This window comes from Dunckerocampus dactyliophorus, chromosome 11 (genome assembly GCF_027744805.1).
Source record: "Dunckerocampus dactyliophorus isolate RoL2022-P2 chromosome 11, RoL_Ddac_1.1, whole genome shotgun sequence".
Lineage (NCBI taxonomy): Eukaryota > Metazoa > Chordata > Actinopteri > Syngnathiformes > Syngnathidae > Dunckerocampus > Dunckerocampus dactyliophorus.
Genome location: NC_072829.1, coordinates 20,993,867 through 21,014,655, shown reverse-complemented (window position 1 = coordinate 21,014,655; position 20,789 = coordinate 20,993,867). Strand labels below are relative to the sequence as shown.

The 20,789-nt window shown below is 40.5% G+C and overlaps 3 protein-coding genes across 4 annotated transcripts; all 3 read right to left on the bottom strand.

The window, feature by feature from the left end:
* Positions 1-5,282: 5,282 nt before the first annotated feature.
* Positions 5,283-7,010, bottom strand: LOC129189973 (protein Wnt-8-like). Its single transcript, XM_054792221.1, has 6 exons — positions 6,875-7,010; positions 6,762-6,795; positions 6,551-6,680; positions 6,213-6,338; positions 5,992-6,134; positions 5,283-5,840 (listed from the first exon to the last, which is right to left on the bottom strand). Exons 1-6 carry the CDS (start codon positions 6,934-6,936, stop codon positions 5,283-5,285), a joined length of 1,053 nt encoding a protein of 350 aa, XP_054648196.1. The 5' UTR covers positions 6,937-7,010.
* Positions 7,011-7,384: 374 nt separating this feature from the next.
* LOC129189965 (protein Wnt-8a-like) lies at positions 7,385-11,235 on the bottom strand. Of its 2 annotated transcripts, none has more exons than XM_054792211.1 (6): positions 11,220-11,235; positions 8,799-8,833; positions 8,526-8,664; positions 8,246-8,371; positions 8,024-8,166; positions 7,385-7,954 (listed from the first exon to the last, which is right to left on the bottom strand). In XM_054792211.1, the coding sequence occupies exons 2-6, from the start codon at positions 8,811-8,813 to the stop codon at positions 7,385-7,387; spliced, it is 993 nt and encodes a 330-aa protein (XP_054648186.1). In that variant the 5' UTR covers positions 8,814-8,833; positions 11,220-11,235. The 2 variants fall into 2 exon arrangements, with proteins under 2 accessions (XP_054648186.1, XP_054648185.1); XM_054792210.1 differs by lacking the exon at positions 11,220-11,235 and adding an exon at positions 8,915-8,985 and having other exon boundaries at positions 8,799-8,832.
* A 2,234-nt stretch (positions 11,236-13,469) lies between these two features.
* On the bottom strand, positions 13,470-15,454 carry tmsb2 (thymosin beta 2). Its single transcript, XM_054792109.1, has 3 exons — positions 15,324-15,454; positions 14,475-14,579; positions 13,470-14,312 (listed from the first exon to the last, which is right to left on the bottom strand). The coding sequence occupies exons 2-3, from the start codon at positions 14,572-14,574 to the stop codon at positions 14,275-14,277; spliced, it is 138 nt and encodes a 45-aa protein (XP_054648084.1). The 5' UTR covers positions 14,575-14,579; positions 15,324-15,454; the 3' UTR covers positions 13,470-14,274.
* Between the last annotated feature and the right edge of the window lie 5,335 nt (positions 15,455-20,789).

Sequence of the window (20,789 nt, the reverse complement as noted above, 5' to 3'; positions counted from 1 at the left end):
AGTAATAAAAACACAAAGATTTGTCGTTAAATATATGTATAATGTTCTTTTGTTTTTTGTTTTTTTTAATTAAAACTATCAAAGGACAGCTGGACAGCTCTAATGTAAATAGACAAAGACAAGTAGACAAGAGAAAAACAGTGATTATATTACTATTATTTATTATTATTATGATCATATATGATCATAGCAGTGGTTTATAAGGCCTAAAAAAATGTTGACAATAGTATGTTTGAGCATCAATTTTTTTGACTTTGAAAAAAGTTTTTTTGTCCAGTCATATTTTTTCATTGTACTTTTCTTAAAATTCTTGTTAAAATCTCACCTCATCTCGTTCTCGTGGACCCAGTCTCGTTAGGTGTCTCGTGAAACCCCTAAAATGTATATAAAAAAAGATGTATGAAATTATTTCATTTTTTTACATTTTGTTAAAGCGTCTTATAAAGACTTCAGTTTTTTAAAAATCTGAATTTTCTTAGGTCAGGCATTACAGTGCTAAAGTTGTCAGGCAGTCATGCCAAAAACAGACCTACTGATGTTCACAAAAACTGTAAGTCAAGCTACCAAAATGACTAAAAATAGTTTTGATATGTGATATTAGTTAGGGTTCTGTGGGCCCGTCGCTAGATATGCACAAATTTGCATACGCTTGAAGCTTGGTGTCGGTACATTTCAGAATTCCACATTTTTTGCATGATGTAGGTCTGGTTGGTGGTGTCAGCAACGGGTAATCATCTCCTTCACCCGAGAGCCTTAATCAAGTTGAGAAGCACTCTTGTGTGTATTGTAAAAAGGTTTTTGTGTTGCTCTACAAACAGAAGGAAGATGCGAGAGGACCTAACCTTCACTTCTTCAAGAGCAGCCTCTCCACACTAGCTGGGAACCCAAGCTTGAAAGCATAATAAAGCTAAAATACACTAACAGAGTAACAGAGTAACTTGACAGAATGATAACCTTTAACATTAGTCTGTCGTGACATTGACTTTAGCGCCCTCTGCTGTACAGTTGCTGAAAATGCTTGTGTAGTTAAGCCAATTCCCTTATGACTTATCTGACTGCTGCTGTCTTTATTTTCACACAGTGAAACGATCGTGATCGTGAAACGAAACCTGTATATACACTGAAGCTAACCTAAGCTTCCATTAAAACATTGCAGATGATGTAAAATACAATACAACGTTGGAGTTTATTCAAATTCACACTGAAGCAATGCAGCATTATGTGTTATATGTACAATATATGGATAACTGATCATATACTGTACTGTGAAAGTTTTATTATCACAAGTCAGGGTTTCTGGTGCGCGAGCAGTTTAGAATCAAGACAGATAATGGTTCATGGAAGATAACCAGTTGCAGGAAATGAAAGGGGTAAAAACAATCTATTGGAGAGATCATTAAGGGGAGAATGTATAATCTAATACTGTACGTTAGTATAGTGAAGTGCTTCTTTTAAACGGTAATGGCGACAAAAGTTTTGTCAATATTGCCATCTTGTGGACGTACTTATAAATATCAATTAAACCATTTAAGTCACTACATAATAATCTACAGGTGGTCCTCGTGGTATGTACGAGTTCTGTTCCTAGATTGTGATGTAAGTTGAGTTTTGGTGTAAGACGGATCGTATACCGAAATTACATTAGAGTTAACGCCTACGTCACTCACACTGTACACACAACACATGAAGGACGTTTTAAATACAGTATACTGTATAAAACATTAAATTCAAGTATTAATAAAATATAATTAATAATAATAACCAAAGTACTCGCAACCTATCTATCGCAATAATGAGACCACTACCCTGCTTTTTGTCGCATTTATATTAGCAGATCCTTTAACATTCTAAAATATACTGGAGTAACCTGGAAGTTATGTGTCTCGTTAAAGACTTTTGTGATTTCCAAATGTCTTTGAATGTGGCCTGAGTCCTGTCTTTGTGTCAGTGCTGGCCAAGGAGGACGGTTGTATGCATGGAGGACAGTTGAGTTTGCTGATGTTGTGTGGCATGCTTCCAACAAGCACTAGCCTATTCATTTATTTTATTTTAATTTATTATTTTATTTTTTGCAGTAAGGAGATTGTTAATCGACCACATCCTTGTTCTCCTCACACCATACGGGTAGACGTTACAATATCTTTATCAATAATGATGGTCGCGACAGTCCAGTGTTGATAGTAGTGTGGCTACGTGTGAGGTTTTGTGTTTATGGACCAAAATTACGTTTTTCTAATTCATTGGAGCGTTTATGTGACCATGAAACCCGAGGACTGCTTGTTCAGTTAGTTTTGTAAAGTGTGTCTGCATAGTGATTCAGATTGTTCCAGCTTCAGCATGTGACACTCTGCAAATTGAGTTGCCCTGTCCACACGGAAACGTTCCTGGGATTTCATTTTTTTGGCGGGTTGAAAAAAATTTGCATCCACACTGAGCCGGATTATTAAATAGTTGCATCAAGATGGGATTGGATCACTGGATGAAAAAGATGTAATCCACAAGGCACACCTACGTGTGGCGCTGTAAACAGACACACGGACGGAACTACGTGAAACACCAAACCATAGAAGAAGAAAGAACGCATGCACATAAGTCCGTCGACTTCCGCTTTAAGGCTCATCTAGACTTACCACGAAGTGGAATTACTTCTATGAGTCATTTTGGAGTATAAGACAACTAAATGTCAGGAGTCATGCCAGTCGAAATATTCAGATATTATGTTGGCTTGTCGTCAAAGCTAACTTCTGGTCATGTGACATCATCGTTTTCACAGAGCAACGGGTTGCTTGTCTACACGGAAATGACAAGCCTCCGTTTTCAGATTTTCTCTGGAAGCAGTTTTAAAAAAATACCATTTCAGGGCACCCAGAACACCATTTTTCTGTGTGAATGAAAGCCTGAAATGATAAAAATACCTTGCCGTTTTGACCTGAAAATGCGTCTGTGTGGACAGCCCCTTAGTTGGACCGGTCGGCCTGCACTCAGCAAGAGGACATTGGCCCTCGTTACCGTTTCACATTTGGTCTCTGTCCTGTTGCTTCCCCTTTTTTCTAGTCCGGATGTGTCCCACATGGGCAGGACAAGTTCACAGTTGAATTTTCTCGACAGTACTCATTCTGTTATATGAAGTGCTTAAATTGTGATGTGGCCTTTATAATTCAAAACAATTTTTAGCTCTTACTAAGAACCCTGACACTTGTGAACTTCATTGTTGCATCAAAATAAAGGCTACAAGCTATCAAAGGTTATCATCTGGTCACTTATAATGGGTTTATTGTTGAAACAAAAATCAAGTCAGTATATAGTAATATAGTAGTGACACATTCAGTGCCCCAACAACATCAACTCTCTTTAAGTTGCTGATGCCTCATGAATCATTTAGTAATATTTAATTTGGTTTTAGTATCAGTGACCAAACTGACTTATGAAACATAAAACACACTGTTTCCCCCATAATTATACAAGACTCACATTACCACTTTTACAGCGTGTTGCATCAAGAATCTCTTAAACTGGAATACACGGTAGCATATACAGCTGTGCTTATTTTCCCTCCCCAATAATGTTTTTAAGGCTTTGGATTTTTAAAACGTTACTGAAATTCCTTCTTAATGTGATGATATTAATCTGGATTTTATGATTTTATGATTTTATTCAACGATTTTATTCAATTGCATTGGCATTTCTTGTTTTGTCTTGTGAACCAGCACAGCGAGACTTTATCTCACACATAGGTGATAGAGGAGGGCAACAGGGAGTGGGAATGATCAATCACAGTGTGATCCACCCCCCAGACCCTCAGGCATGTCTGGTGAATACATGAGTCCTCCTGGGGGGTCTTTGTGGAAGATCCCCACCCTCCTCCTCCTGCTCTTGTTTTACTCTGGGGTTCTGATTTGGAGACGCACCCCTCGTGAAAGACAGGATCTTGCCACTGTAGAGTCAACACCGAAAGATGTATGATAATAGAGAAAGTGTTGAAAACGCATTTGAGTATGTAGTGACAAATGCTTTTTTCTAGCATTTCTAGCAAACAATGACACATTTTTCCCTAGAAAAACTAGGTTAACCTTAACTTGTTTGACAAAAAAGGTTTAACATCCTTTAAGTAGTAAAGAATAAATGTAATTTACAGTTATTCCTTCATGGGGCCAATATGGAAGCAATCATGTTTAGCCGGTGGAGACAAGAGATAAGGGGTGGATCGGGGAAGACCTCCAGTGGGGCAAAGCCTTCATTAGCGCACAGCAGGACAGCATGGGAAATACGGGACATCGCCAGGAGCAAACAGGCAAATGGGAAAAGGGGATTGAAAGGTGTGTTCAGGAGATAAAGAGTTTCTTGTTTTCAGAGTGAATATCTGTTACTTTTTTTGGTATTGTCCTTTCTGTCGCCACCTGAAGCTGAAGCCCACTTTTGTAAAGCCTGTTGCGCTTACTTTACTTTCTTGCCCCAAAAGTAGTGTTTGTACAGCTAATAATACCCCCACACCCTCTCTTCCAATACTCGACCCCCTGATTAGGGAAATATCAATGCCATCTCTCATTTAACTGAGACAGTGACAGATTTATGGCATGTCCAGCTGAGAGGAAAATTTTGAGTTGATACTGTGGGTAGAAGGGGAAAGAACGAGGTAAATCAGTTGGAGGAGATTTTTACAGACCTTATGTGTAAATGTGGTATTTAAAGAACAAAAAAACACATTTAAAATGGAAAATATGAGTGCCTTTACAGAAAGTGGCTAAATTGTGTAGTGGCCTGTCAAACTGTCCCCCTCTCAGAGCTTTGATGTATTGTGTACTGCATTAGCATTGTCTGAATGTGAGATGTGAGAAGGCCTGAGCTGGGCATCCTCCCAGATTATCAGGACAAATAGCTGACTTCTAGTAGTGGAAATACTTCACTAATTTGTCATTCAAAGCTTGGGAATCAATTCAGTACACGTTGACATCAAAGTAATGCTGGCTCAACACCTCGATAGGTGTCATCTGCACCATGTTATCCCTGTAATCCTCTGTTAAGTGTATTGACGCCATTGTAATTCGAATAGACACAACTTGACTTTTGGCCTGTCGTAAAATCCCTTCTTTCCCAAGTTAAACAATCTTTATTTAATCATTTTAAATAAGAAAGACAGTGCTGGATAAGTTTAACTTTTATTCAAGACTCAGACATTCCACTCAGTGACACAAATTAATATAAATAGACGTACAACATGAAAACATGAAACAAAAGTGCAAACATGATATGTTATTTAGAAGATTGTCATGCAAACGTATGTCTTATTTGGGGCCACGATATTTGCGTCTGAGGCCGTGACCTTCAGTGGCTTCCCTCCTGGCGCAGATGTGCTTCACTATGACCTGCGAGCAGTCATCACAGTTGACCTTGCAGCACCAGTGGAACTTACAGTTGCAACTGCTCACAACCTCAGTACGCCTCTCCTCCACCCTCAGCCCGCACTCGTGGCACAGCCTGCGGCAGCTCCTCCTCTCCCACTGGGTAAGGCCCTCTCCGTGCTGCACACACTCCCGGCCATCAGTGCCGTACAACCCTAAAGTGGTGTTTCTCTTGCAGTAATCAGGAGAGTCCTCCAGGTAGATGAGTTCACTTTGGGCAATGCTGCCAAAAGCGTCCACAATGGCCCCACGGCTGTCCGCACTATTGCCAGCCCTTTTGCGCTTCTTGTCGATGTCCAGTTTTTGAGCTTGGCTGTGCTTGACCTTTAGATAATCGCCAATTTCTCGGAAGTTGGACAGCTGTGTCCAGCAGGTTTGGACGCTGCAACTCTCAGACATGCCGTGACATCTGCAAATGCGCTTCATGGTGGCCTTCACCGCCTACGAAGACATAGGCAATGTCATTTCCCAATGAGTAAATGGAATCCATCGTTCTTACCCAACAGGTTTGTGTTATTTCTTTAACAATACCACAGTTTGTTTTTTTTTATATCTAGCTCTTCACCCATCCATAAGGTATAAAGATGCTTACTTGACGTCCAGCTTCATTGTTGTGCAGATTGACGGCAGCTCTAGAATCCTGACCAGTCTCTTGTGCATCCACGTACTGTTTGGAAATCCTCTCCCCGAAATCCACGTTGTCACTGCAGCCACCCCACAGCCATCCTTGTCCACCTACATGCACACATCATTCACCTTTTTTCCTCATTGTTTAGTGTAATGTGTGGTGGTTTTTTTGTGCTCATTTCATACCAATTTTGCCATTTCTTGACACATCACAGCCACAGTTGTCGAGGTCTCCCAGACTGCAGTTCCTGGTCAGGGTGTACATGACTCCTGCTGCACTGATGGCATGGACAAATGATGTCTCTCTGGTGGCTGCAAAGAAAAGGAGATGCATCATAGTTCCACTGAGTTTAATTAACACTGCCAAGACAATTTTTTTGCTCCTATTTGCAACCAGTCAAACATTTCGACACACCTTCTCATTTAATAGTAAAGTAATAATAATAAAGTGTGACAAAACTTTTGACTGGTGCTGTACATATTAATTATTTTTTTATTTTTATGCAAATGAATGATGTCCCTACCGCGTCTTAGTCCCCTGAGCTGGACAGCGCTGTCTGGACAGTTCCATCTATCCCAAGTAAACTGATGTTTACACTCGTCGATGCCACTCTGCGTGCCCACCTGCACGCTTCTGGCGTAGGTAAGGTAAGCCTACACGCAACAGAGCCATTCATTTTTCATTTAGTGTTAGCAACTAAATGGTGCAATTCTAAACATAAACTCCTCATTTACCTTGGAACCCGTCATGAGAAAATTGCTTGCAATCCTAAGAGGACAACAGCATTGTTTATAAACTCCAATCACGCATCACGTAAGAAACATTACAACATTTTGAAGTCACTTACCAAGCATGACCTGCACCGATTCTGCATAGAATAGGTAGTAGCATCCACAGTAAATGTACCATTTTGATCGATTGTCGACCAGCAAACTTAAGGTGAGCCCGTCTTATGCAGCTTAAGGCTTTTATTTGAAGGAGGAACAAACGGGGCCCTCGTGTCTTATCCCCGAAGCGGCCAAAAAGCTGATTGGATAATGGCTTGAGGAAACGCCTATATGCGCACTTCAAAGGCTGGTATTATAGGTGATAGTTTATTTTCCAAGCAAAGCTGCATGACACCAATATACACGTGAGGCTAGCCTGTGACAAACCAAACGGAATCTCTGTTTTTATATTACAAAATATTTATTAAGTACAATTTAAAATACAATACTATGACACATTTTTGACGATAAATCCTCATGCTCAATGGTTGTACGTGACGTATTTGGTCGTGTAAAAAATCAAATGTGTAACATAAAGTGCATTAAACAACATACAAGCCATAACGATCATGCAACATAGACTGTGGCAATCAGTGTCGACGTGCACGAAGCTTTCGTTTTGTTTTGTTATTGTGTGCTCTTCTGGCACTGTCCTTGCGTGCACAGTAGTATTTAGCAACAACTTGCGTGCATTTGTCACATCTAACCGTGCAGCACCAGTGGAACTTGCAGTTACAGCTGCTGACAACCTCAATGCGCTTCTCCACCACACGGAGGCTGCATTCATAGCACAGCCTGCGGCAGCTCTTTCTTTCCCACTGTGGCATGTTCTTGTCCCCCTTCAGGCACTCCCGTCCCTCGGTGCCCAGGTAGCCCGTGCTCTGGTTCCTAACGCAGTAGTCCGGGGAGTTCTCCAGGTAGATGAGCTCCGTCCGTGGGATGTTGCGGAAGGCATGTGCTATGGCTCCTCTGTTATCTGCGCTGTTCCCAGCCCTCACTGGCCTCTTGTCCATCTCCAGCTTCTTGGCTTGAGCATGCTTCATTTTCAGGTAGTTTCCCACGTCCCTGAAGTCGGCCAGCTGCATCCAGCATGTTTGGATGCTGCAGCTGCCAGACACCCCGTGACACTTGCATGCTCTCCTCATTGTGGCTTTGATTGCCTGTTAAAGACATAACATGAATGCATCGATCTATTTCTGAATGTAAATTCATGTCGTTGAATATCCTACCAGTCTGCCAGCCTCGTTGTTGTGCAGGTTGACCGCGGCACGAGAGTCATGGCCATTTTCCAGTGCGTCCACAAACTGTTTGGAGATCTTCTCTCCAAACGCCACGTTATCACTACAGCCTCCCCAAATCCATCCTCTGCCACCTGGAGATGACAAAAATGGTTTTATGACAGCATCATTTATAATACTTAGATCCAATGGCCAGAAGATGACGCGTCATACCGGACTGGCCTATCCTGGAGTCATCACAGCCGCAGTTATCAAAGTCTCCCATGCTACAGTTCTTGGTCAGAGTGTACATCACTCCTGCAGCACTGATGGCATGGACAAAAGATGTCTCTTTTGTGGCTAGAACACATAAAAAACATAATTACACGTTTGGCACCATACATTTGCAATGGGACCGTGCGTAATGGATGCGTAAAAATGCAATGGTTGCAGCATGAGCGTTATTACGCACGCCAGACTTTGGGAAAATAAGGTGGATTCAAGCATTTCTTACCACTTCTTAGGCCGTTGTGTGTGGATAGCTGAAGTGTACTCTCCGGACAGTTCCATCTGTCCCACGCAAATTGATGTTTGCACTCGTATATTCCACTTTGCGCACCTACTTGAACACTGCCAGCATACGTCAGAAAAGCCTTGAGAGAGAGAGAGAGAGAGAGAGTATATACTTTATATAGAATATAATATTATTACACGCTGCCAAATGCAGCATGGACACTTTTCTAATGTTAGAAACGAAATTTGCACAGTCAGGGCAAGGCGTGTTTACCTTTGGTCCGGTCATGAGGAAGTTATTCACCGTCCTATATATATAAAAAAAAAAAAAACAGAACAAATGATTTAGTTGCTATGTTAATGAATGCACCCAAATGTAAGTTGTCTTACCAAGCAGATGAGGCTTGCAAATTCCAACCCATGTAGAGAACCATCACTGTGGGCAAAGTCCAATGTCCCATAGTGGCTGTGATCCAGACACTGCACTATATGTCTGTCTATTGGAGTCCCAAGTGTGAGTTGCAAAAAGAGGAGAGGGCAACTGAAGTTGTATCCCGACCTCCACACTGATGATATTTATATGCTGGTGGGCCCGGGGACATTTGATTGACAGATTTGTCAGGCAGCTAACGCTCCACTGTGAAAAGGAGGACAGTGATTGTCCTCTGCCAGTAGACAAATAGGAGCCGTCCGTGCATAAGTGCACTTCAAAGAGGGGGTGCAGACACTTTAACAAATCCCTCATTCATTCACCTGCACTCCTCATGCTTTCACTTTCATAACAACGTATAAGGAGTATATAATCCCACATTAAAACACTGCAAATCCCCTGTGGAAGTGTATCCTAGATGCTGGTGAGTACTAACTAATACGTACTGTATATTTAAAATGTATCATAAAGTTTTTGCAAGTTTGGGAAAAAGGCACCAGTATCCCTGGGGGAGCACATGGTGACGACAAAGCCATAAAGTCTTGCAGGAGCAGAGCCCATATAGTCATGTAAATACTCCTTCACACATCACCGACATTGGCATCATGGTGGTAATAGGATAATAGATGTTTCCCTCAGAAACAACCTGGTGTGAAAATAGTCTGGAATTTACAAGAGCATAAATCCATGAAAGCACTAATGTGGGAAACATATTGAAACTTATTATAATTACGCATATGGTGCTTTGCTGTGTACTGACTATTTTCTTAAATGATCCTATATAATCATGGCAGTCATCAACATTCATTATGCTGGTTTCTGTCATAGCTTTAGTGGCATTCGGCGTTGCTCATAGTGATTAATGTTAGTTTTAAACAAAAATGTCCACTTGTCAAATCCCAAATAAGCCACTCAAAATCCCCTAAAACAACAAATCACTCAGCATGGACAACAATAGGCGGACGACTGAGCGAGAACATCAACACAATGGAGGAGAAGAGTAGGTGAGGATAATCCCTAATAAGTAGATATCGCTGACATTCATCCTGCAATATGACTGAAACCTACAGTATAGAGCCCCCTCCAAACCTTGACGGGATATACAGTAATACCGACCCGTCATAATTTATCTTTAATTAAGCGCCCTCTTAGCAAATTGAATGGCTTATTAAGGTGGAAATAATGCTCTAAATGCATGGGCGTGTATGGGTGCCATCGAAACTATTACCGACAAATCACGTGGGGAAGGGTGACATTTCACTCTGGTGGGTGATCGTTTTACACGGCAGAGACAAAAACCAAAACATTAGTAATAATAACAATCACACCAGTAATAACAATAATATAAAAACAATTTTCCCCCTCGTATTATTATTACCTTCCAAAAATTCAAGTAGACACTGTAGGTCCCAGTCAGTATGAAATTATGATTTAGTATAGTATTTTTATTAGACTTATGCTTACATTAATACTAATACTAGTACGAGTATCAGAGGTGGTGCTTTAAAAAAAAAATCTAGAAATCGTTCGTAACTATGATCCAAAATTTTTATTATTATTGGGAGTAGTAGTTTTATCATTATTATTATCATTAGTAGTAGTTGCAGTAGTAGTCATAGTTGTATTATAGCAGTAGCTATTGTTGTTGTATTGGTAGTGTTTGCAACTAGGGGGAATGATGCTGCTGCTGATTTATTATTATTATTATTATTATTATTATTTACTACTAGGGGTTATTATGTGTTATACATTTCCTCCAAAATCACTGATGTATAGTTTCCAACCAGGGTCAAATATGAGTTATTATTATTATTATTATTAGTAGTAGTAGTAGTAGTATTAGTAGGCATCATCCTCCAAGTAGTAAAAGTAGAAGTTTAAGTACTAGTCATGATTATTTTATTACTTTCCCTTACCCTTCAACAATATTAAAAAGGATAATTTCACTTTAACAAAGTTTGGGTAGGCCATGGGTGAGATGAATTGTGATTTATGTTGTGTTAAAAGTGCTGTGAGCCTTGGTTGTTACTGCATGGGGAGCGCTAACTTTGTAATGTTCTGCAAGCAATATACTGTACATTGCCCACTTCCTCCTCCGACGTTGCAAGCCACGCCCCACGTAACACACGTAATGTCAGCTAATGATAGCAATTTGGCAACTTGTTGTAAGTTAGCTAGTTATGTTATGGATATAGTTATGGATAGCCTATCATAGCACACAATGACTCCAAATTGGCGGTCATTTCTCTGAGACTGCTTTTGTGTATGTGCATGCGCTACGGACGTGTATGCATATACAAGGCAGCGGTGAGTGAAAGGCAAATTTTTACAAAGTTTTGCTTCAAATTGTGACAAAAAATTGACATTTATTTGTATTTATTTAATTTATTTATTTTTTGATATTTTTTTTTCAAACCACTATTGGTAACATATACCAGCCGATGGTGGTGTTCTTATGTTTTGGTTAAAAAAGTGTAATTTGCAGCCAAAGAGGGGCAGCACCTTTAAGGTGAGAGAATCGGCGCGATTAGAGCCCAGGAGGCGAATGGTTGTCAGGATGAGCGACGCCAGTCAGCAATTTAGAGGAGATTTAGGGCCGTTATATAACTGTTATGGAATGTTAAAATAGTAAGTAAATCAATAATAGGATGGGTAATACAATGGGTAATACAATTAAACACAAACATATCTGCCTTTAGACTGTGGATTATTTTTATTTGGTACATTGGATATCTATCAATCCATCCATTTTCCCAAGCAGAGATTCAAACCTAGGTCTTCCCGATCACCTGACTGTGTGGCCAAAGTGCTAACCACTCGGCCACCGTGCGGCCAAGGTTTATTCAAAATATTAAAATATTTACAAACACAGCACCATTGTAATTTAGGCTGACCTCATGACCTGGTCCCGACCAGATTATGTCCAGACTTTCATCGTAAAATTGACCATGAAAGCGCCGCTGTTTCGCTGTGTAACTCATTTGGAGATGGTGTCAGCATTCAAGAACCCGGCGGACCTGAGAGCAAGAATCATTTGAGCAGCACTACGACGGGAGTGGCTACTTTGAGATCACAGTGATTCGCTAGCAATCCCTGATGAAATTCTCTGTAAGAGATATCGATTTTCAGATGAGAGAATACGCTAGATTTGCTCTCTTTTGAGCCGTGCATCAGAAATAAAATGCAATATAAAATATTAACTCTGCCAATGTTTGCAGACGTATATTTCACAGCAGTCCTTGCATGAGTACTCAGCCTGTTAGTCTTCTTATTTTACAATATTTGCTGGAGGAATAAGTACTCTGAAGTATCAATCAACTGGAAAAAAAACACTTCTTTATTACAAAAAGGTCACCACAAAACTAGAGTCCCTTGATAGAGAGAATTACGACATGACGAGTCAAAAAAATACGGTCACGTGACTCGTGGAGCCATCTTGGGGCCAAATTCGCGTTTGCGTTCGCCTTTATACAACAGAATACAACAGTATTCTTGGCTGTATTGTTGTTTATTCATCAAAAATGCCGGGTTGTTGTGCATTTGGATGCACAAATAGACACAAGGGTTTCAAGCTGTACAGATTCCCTTCAGATATCAACAGACGGACAATTTGGGAGAATAAAATCAACTGTTTGGGCTGGAAGTCGAACTCGTCTTCAAAGCTGTGCGAGGTAGGTCAATTGAGAGTGTTCGTTCCCATGTGTTGTATTATACTGTTTATAATCTGGCCCAATTTTAGATTTATTTTGATCTGTATGGTCGGGGAACCTCATTTCGTGCACTTAATCTAAACTGCAGTTATTTTATGGACATTACATTGAATACCTTAATATTCTTTATACCACTTTTTACATGCATTGTCGTACTGTGCACGCTTGAATTGGCCCCAACATGGCGGCGTAATCCCAGTTGTCGTAACTCTCTATCAAGGGACTCTACACAAAACACGTCAACACTGCCACCTAGTGGTCACAACGAGATACAGCATTTAGCAGTAAAATATAATATAGACATATTTCAAAGATGAAAAAAGACAGTTGTTGCTATAATTAATTTTTTTAATGGGTAAGTGTTAATATGTCAAAGTTGTGCAATGTTGACCGCTGATAAATGAAATGATTAGTAGGCTATAGTTAGTATAATAATCAGTGTTAACTTTCGCATTTTCATGCTCAGCATTATTCTGAATGTGGTCCTCCCTCGTTCTATTAGTGACAACAGTGTTACTTTTGGCAGCAATAATCTTTCTGAGCTCCTCATAACATTCCATAATAATGACTTGCTCGTCTTGCGTAAAATAAACCAACACTCAAATGTTTTCAATACAATCCAAACATATAACAATTTTACATCATTCAAAATGTCTGAAAAGGAGTAGAAAGAAGAGCTGCAATCATCCAAACCCCGCCGTTTCCTGCCTAGCAACTTTCCAGTTAGCCATAAACTTACCGATAGGCCATATGTGTTGTAAACACTGGACCTGTGCTGCTTCTCCAAAAATGACAATTTAGAATAGCTGGCACTTGATTTTGTGTGACAGATTGCTAGCTTTTTCTTAAATGATAGTGATGTGCATACTGGTGAAGTATGAAATTCGATACATAAATATAAATGGCTACAGGGGATGACTTCTGGTTTATTACTTTTGCAATGGTGGAGAATTGCACGCATTATAGAGCTGTTCCCAATATAGTGTATGTGGCTAAAAAGGTATCCTACATATCAGTGTGTAAGGCCTTAACTCAACGGGATCTCACGGTGGTGATGGTGCAGGTGTTCCTAATGTTGTGGCTTGTGAGTGTATGCCTCCATTAGGTCAACTCCATTCAGGTTTATTAGCCAACCAGTGTATCATGACCATTTGTTATTACATGCTTGTGTTCAAGTCTTATTTTGTCTTGCACAAGACTGACAAAATGATTCAGACTATTTGGTTCCACATCTTGATATTTATTTCATAAAGAAAAGTTAAAAAATTATTACCAAAAAAATCCCACATGGTTTGGCTCTGACGGCTCCCTCTTTCAGGAGACCCATCACCCACCCCATCCCCTCATAGTTTGGTTGCCTGCCTCATGATGTTACATCACAACACCACTCTTCCCAGTTTGGCAATGTTGGAGACAGGGAACCAGACTAATCCTTCTGCTCTCAAGTGGTAAAGAGATCCCCTTCCCATCCATATGTGGATGCAACCCTTCACAGCTCAGGAGCACCCTTTATCTGAAGACAAAAGTAGGAGATTGGAATACTGTGATAATGAAAAACAAAGTGCATTTTGCTGTGGCATCCCAGCTTCTTTTCTTCATGTGCTTGTCAGTCAAGGTGTGGCATCTCCTTTCCTCTCTTGCTCAATTGCTGAGGGGAAAAAAAAGGAGAATGCGTCACAATTAAGGAGCACGAGAAGAGAAAATGCTGTAAATTGTGCAAATGTATACTCTTATGCTTATTATACAGTGTGGTATTGTCAGTCGTAGATGTATTGTGCAAGCACATAAAAGCTTTGACAGGAGGACTCACTCTCTTTGGTGGGTAAAGGGTTTTTTTCTTTTGTCTCGGTCTTCTTCAGCTTTGTCTTGTCAAAACGAGAAATCTCAGTCATATCAGGCTTGTCAGACATTTTGGCTGTAAAGACAAAAAAATAATCACATTAGAATTTGACCTTAATGGTGTTGAATAGGAGCATTTTCAGCAGTGACATATGAAGGGAGTGGCTTTTGTGCACAGCTAACACATGTCCACATGGCTGCCTCCATCATGATGCACGCCCCCCTTCATGGAGGCGCCGTGTGCCTTTTTTTTTAGTCCCCATCTGTCTTTTCTTTGTCTTTGCCATTCCTTCTCTGGGGCCCATGTCTTTGTTCTGTCCTCTGCATCCACCCCTGCAGCCTCATGGTGTTCTACTGCAGTCATTTCCCTGTCCTAGCCTCAGGTCGGCAGACGTGTCTTCTTGCCAAGTGTGGCCCGGTCACGCCTGCTCTGTCATGTTGCCCACTAGACCCACGCTGCTAAATGATGTTATCATGTACAAATAGAGCTTTTTTGTATGTTTTAATCATTTAATCATTAATGTCTCAAACAAGGCAAACTGGCTCATGCCACAGATGATAACACTGGCAAGAGCACATCTTAGTTCATCAGCAAACTAATTACCCAATCACTAAGCCCCATTGTTCCTCCCTTCATCACCATCAGCACCACCATTCCTTTGCACATCTTTCCCCCTTGCTGCCATCAGCAGACTGCCTCTCTTGTGATCCAGCCACACCCCAATCCTTTGTCTGGCTCCCAGCAACAAGCCTCCCCGAAAAAGAACGCAGCCACACATCCCTGAAAAACATGATGAAGACAGAATATTTACATTCTTACCTGTGTTTTTACGCAGCAGCTGGCTCAAATCCACTAGCTTAAAGGAGAGCAAGTAGGGTAACGGTGCAGAGAGTGAGACGGGAGCTGCCAGTGTGTGTGCACGCCTGCTTGCCTACATCCAGGGAGGGGGTATAAAAGGGAGGGAGGAGAGAGATAGAGAGGAGAGAGAGTGACTCAGGGCTTAGTCAGTCTTCTTCTTTGTCATCAATATTTATGTTAAGGGGAAAAGACAAGACTCATAGTGTGATGCTCGGCTCATTTCAGACATGAATGCATTTGTGCAACATGTCTTTTTGACAATGTATCATGAGACGCTTCAAGAGGATGCCTTATCTTATTCATGACGATCCAAATTTGAACATAATAAGGTGTGCCCCCATAGGATGAGACTCAATGGTATACATCACAGAAAATATGCAGAATAAACAATACTAAAGCAGAAAAGGTAATGTAGTTATCCTTATAATTATGTGCAGTTTAAAGTCATAGGCCCTTATATTTTTATTAGGATTGCATTTGACAGGTAAATTAAAAACACAATTGTTTTATTACTATCCAATATATATATTCATGCTTTGGTGTTTACTGCATTTGTTGCACACTGCTAAAAAAAGTATTTAATGAGAATATTTCATTCATTCAGATCTAGGATGTTTTATATTGGTGTTCCCTTTCATTTTTGAGCAGTATATTTTATAAGGTTGTGGTTGATCATTTAAGTCTCGACAGACGTTAGCCACATTTGTGGCTGATCAAGCCGCTCTTGATTACATCAGACCTCAATAGAGCAATGACGTTCAGATAGTCCCGAGCTGATGTCATGAAATACGATTTCCCCTCTTAATCATCGCGGGGGTCCATTACAATGCTGCCGGTCAGTGAGGACACCTGCTGTGCATAATTATATCCATATGTAAGCTCAGCTCATAATCTAACAGTGATGATGAATCAACATTGCCTCCACGGCAAAGTATGTGCTTTGCTTTCTGGCATCACATTTCAGTAGGGCCTTAAATAGGGTGACAACGACGCCTCTTTGTGGTCAGAAATTGCTGGGTGCTTTTTTAGTGTGGGTGCATCACCATCTGCTGGTCAAAATATGGAATTGACCCATTTTCTTGTGCTTCCATCTACCTGTACTCCAATGAGGTAACGAATGAGGGCTGAAAGCTATAAAAGTTGACCCCTCTTGATTATATTAAGACACCTTTGAAAGAGCATTTACCATTGAGGGAGACATCACCTCTTGTATCCGCTAAATATAACCTCACCTTATTTGTCATTATCATTAGGCGGCTTCGGATAGGCCGCAGCTCACCAGTGACCCGGTATAGGATAAAAGCGATAGAAAATTAGCCAATGAATGTTCATACAGTATTGATTCACATACTCATAGTCCAGAAGTATTGTAAGTGTACATGCATGGAAATCTTCCTATATCTACTAATGTACGTTGCCATACAAATAGAGTGTTACCTTGGTTTTTGTTATTAATTTGTTCCCAGAGGTCTGACAAAGACTGAAAATGATGAAAACCGAAGCAATTTTCGCATTGAAATAATGTAAATAGAATGAATCCATTCCAGACACCCAAAAATATTGACAAAAAACATGCAGTTGCACATGCAGAAATCCATGTGACATAATTATAAATGACGAATGAAATGGACAAACGAGCATTTTCACCTATTACTGAAGACTCGAAGACAGCAAGAAATGGAGAGGGAGGAGGAGAAGGGACACCACAGTCATACTTTGCATGGGTGATTTTGTTAATTCAATAGTGTTTCTCACCTTTATCAAATTGCTGGCACTCGCAACTTTCTTAGGCAGCATGGCTAATTATTTAGCAGTCAAGGACAGTGATTCACTGACATACCTCAAACAGTAAAGATGTAGTGTCTTGCCCAATGGTACGTCAGTAATACACAGGAAGCGGTGAAATGGAAGCTCTTTTGCAGCTTGTCCAAATTTCTATAGTTTGTACCACAGTGGGTCTTCAACAGATCATTTAGCAGTCTTAAATCTGCGCAGTCTTGGCTACTGTCACTCCATTATACAACATTGCACTATATTTGATACAATCATGCAAACTAATGCGCATAGCTAGTGGTTAGACTACTGTGGTTTACTGTGGTCCCCACCTTATGAACATGTTTTTGACTGCGCAGTCTTTGGTCCAGTGACAGAAATACCAGTGTGAACGCTAACAAAACTGCACCAAAGTGATCACCAAGTATCTTTTTTATTTTTCGATCCAGACGGGAGCAAACACAGTTAGACATTTCACAGTTACACAATCACAGGAGTTGGTCACAAACAGGTGTGATGTATGTGTAAACTGTGGGGTGCTGCCTGCCAGTGCGCACAGAACATTTTCAAATGTTCAAAATTTGTGGCACGCATAATTTCCGTTAACTAGTCGTGAATCCAAAGTGAACGCACCGCGAAGCCAAGGATCTTCAATGTGAATTTCTATTAATAACAGGTTTTTGGAGGTGTCTTTGTAGGCCGCATAGGTGAATCCCATTATGTGCAGTGCTGAGCTGTCTCTTTTTATCTGTTTTTATATCTTCAGAATGCACAGAAACGAGAATGACGTGTGTTCATGGCTCACATATGGATTGTGGATGACGGGCAAAATTCCCAAAAAGTGCAGTTTTCCATTAAAGTCCAGTTTGAATTTAAAGTAGTGCAATATGGCACAGGTAGTGCAATAGAATACATGATCACTTCAGCAACAATACGTTCAAATTCAAAGTTAGAACTCAAGCGAGTCCAGTTGCTCTGATTCAACACACTGTAGGTAAGTTTAATAATAATAGAAGGACCATTTCATTTGTAGACTACCCCTCTGCCTGGGCCAATAGATCGAATTGGGCATTAGACAGTAGGCACACAGTATACTGTGCCTGGTAGTCTTCACAGTGGGCGGAATTCCCCATGTAACGCAACGTGAGCTTTCGTTTTATGCTGCGCTCTTCTCCAGTAGATACAGTACAGCAGTGGTCCCCAACCCCCGGGCCGTGGGTCATTTGGTACCGGGCCGCACAGAAAAAAAAAATAATTTCCATTTTCATTTTTGATGTTTTATTTTGAAAAGTGGCCGGATTCTCTCTGTTACATCCGTCTCACTTGACGCATGTCCACTGTGCGTGTGCTAACTTTGTCTCATGCCCCACAGATAGACTACTACTGTATTTTTACCATTTTTCTTTCACCTCATATTTGGTCTCAAATGCTGATACTATGTGGGAATGCATGAAGGTAAGTTTTGAGTTTTGATGACTTATTGAGTGCTAATGTGCACATTTGTCTCAAGTTAATTCAAGCTAGCGCACTACCTTGTACTGCACACGTCAAACAGCGATGTAATAATCTCTCTGGAAAAACTTGGCTGGAACTTGAACTGGTGGATGGTGGGTCGGCATTCATTTTGTGCTCTTAATTTGATGTTATTCATGTCTTAGTTTTACACAATACATAATAAATAAGATAAATTAGATCGCTGTAATGTACGACCCCCCCCCCCCCCCCCCGTCCGCGGGAGATTTGTGGGAACACAAGCCGGTGTTCAGTCCAGTATATAACTATCTAGCTGTGTGTTGGACGGAGGGCACCTCAACTCCACACTCGAATTCCTTCCCCTCCCGCCGAAGCACCTTGTGGTAGCATAACAAGCGAATAGTACCGGCGCAAGGTGCGTTCATGAACATCAGGTGGATGTCATAAGACGACAGAAACATCCGCATGCTAACAAACTCTTTTAATAATAATCACTAATAAAACAACCCCTCATAAATTACATATATGACGTATGGTTATTGACCATTTATGTTAATACATGAAAAAAATAACTACCACACCACGTGACGTCGCAGACGCGCTGTTGTAAACATTTGCTAAAGGAGGAAGCGTCATAGGTCTCACGCATGCGTAGAACCGATTGCATTTCCGGGACGGATTGTGCAGCTAAGGTTCCTTCCACCTAACCTCGACTCCTACACCATGTTTCTCAAAATAATAATAATCATAACCATAATAAACTGCATCTAAAGTCTATACAGATGTTCTTGGTATCAAAATTACGAGGATATTTTGATGGATTGATGTTTGTGACATTTTACATGTTTTTTGCCACTTTGTACGTAAAAACTGTGGATTTAATTTTGGTGCAATAAAAGAAATCTGCATTTAGACTTAAAATTCCCTTTATAAATATGCTGTGGGGGCCTAAAAACTCAAGAAAAAAATAGAAAAATAACATTTTTAACATATTTGGACATGTCTGTGTAATTTTTGTCACAAAATAATACATGATATCACCCGCATTGCTCTTCATACCTACTTGTGTATGGCTGGCTTCACACTGAATGCAGCCTCTGATCTGAATGAGTGATTTATAGGGAAGTGTGGTGAGGTTCATGGCTGGTGAGGCCCTGAGATTATTTTTTTAACGTTAATACAGGTTACTCATTAAGAGGATAACAAGACAAAGAAGAGAAAAGTTAATTTTGGTTAAATCATGTTTTTAAATACTCCTTAGTCCCACTTATTTTATCAATGGAAAACATTTGTGTTCTCACTTTTTAGTAAGTACACATGCCCTATTCTCCAGGAAAAGCTCTGATACTTAGTTTGTAAAAGTCTGATGCAAGGCGAGTCAAGATAAATAATTTGACTTAATTTGCCAAAACGTAGCAGTGACAAGACCGAGCTCATGACTGTGACCTGCATGACACTGGTCAGAATAGTTGGCCACTCTTCCACTGACTGCCCGTCACAGGTTACATATCAATCAAAAGTAGTAATACAATTCCACCTCCAAATTTCAAATTGACCAACAGGTTTATCAGAAATGTACCTCGGTATCGTAGAAACAACCTGCTTCCTAAAAGCAACAACTTTATAAATGTTGCACCTGTTAGTGCAAACACTTGACAGGTGTTGGTAATGCAGGATGCTTCAATACATTTAAGTGTACACATCCTTTGGTAGTTCACTTCTAACTACAAGTGGAGGAGATCTTTGACCTTCTAAATGGATCCCAACCGTCCTATTAACCTTTATGTTGGAAATGTCATTGAATTTGAGGGTTGGAGACTGACGAAGGTCAATGAATGGTCTGACAGGTCTGCCTGATAGCGTGCACCTTGTTGATGGAAGACAATACACCAGTAAACCTTTTTTGGGGGGGATCACGCCTGAGAACTGAGAATGTCAGATAAACTTGAATGGACAGAATATGAGGCAAGATATTGACAAACAGCCAGAAGATGGCAGCATTGTGCTTTCTTAGAAAGATGCCAAACTCCTCCAGTCTCACAGGTCGACGTAGTAGTGTAAATGGAGGGTTTCATAAATTGTGGTGCAATTTTTTGTATAGAGTGGATGCTGTTATATCTGCAAAGGGGAGACTACTGTCTGTTCCCGAAGATGTACTGGCCTTGTGTCCTCCAAAAGTGT

What these genes read in the sequence shown, in the direction of transcription:
- LOC129189973 (XM_054792221.1), bottom strand. Translation starts at nt 6,936, where the DNA reads ATGGTACATTTACTGTGGATGCTACTACCTATTCTATGCAGAATCGGT. An exon ending in GCTCAGGGGACTAAGACGCG is followed by an intron (nt 6,339 to 6,550) that starts GTAGGGACATCA and finishes TTTTCTTTGCAG; the next exon opens with CCACCAGAGAGACATCATTT. An exon ending in ACAATGAAGCTGGACGTCAA is followed by an intron (nt 5,841 to 5,991) that starts GTAAGCATCTTT and finishes ATGTCTTCGTAG; the next exon opens with GCGGTGAAGGCCACCATGAA.
- LOC129189965 (XM_054792210.1), bottom strand. Translation starts at nt 8,985, where the DNA reads ATGGGACATTGGACTTTGCCCACAGTGATGGTTCTCTACATGGGTTGG. An exon ending in ACACAACGGCCTAAGAAGTG is followed by an intron (nt 8,372 to 8,525) that starts GTAAGAAATGCT and finishes TATGTGTTCTAG; the next exon opens with CCACAAAAGAGACATCTTTT. An exon ending in CTCCAGGATAGGCCAGTCCG is followed by an intron (nt 8,167 to 8,245) that starts GTATGACGCGTC and finishes TGTCATCTCCAG; the next exon opens with GTGGCAGAGGATGGATTTGG.
- tmsb2 (XM_054792109.1), bottom strand. Translation starts at nt 14,574, where the DNA reads ATGTCTGACAAGCCTGATATGACTGAGATTTCTCGTTTTGACAAGACA. An exon ending in CCCTTTACCCACCAAAGAGA is followed by an intron (nt 14,313 to 14,474) that starts GTGAGTCCTCCT and finishes TTTTCCCCTCAG; the next exon opens with CAATTGAGCAAGAGAGGAAA.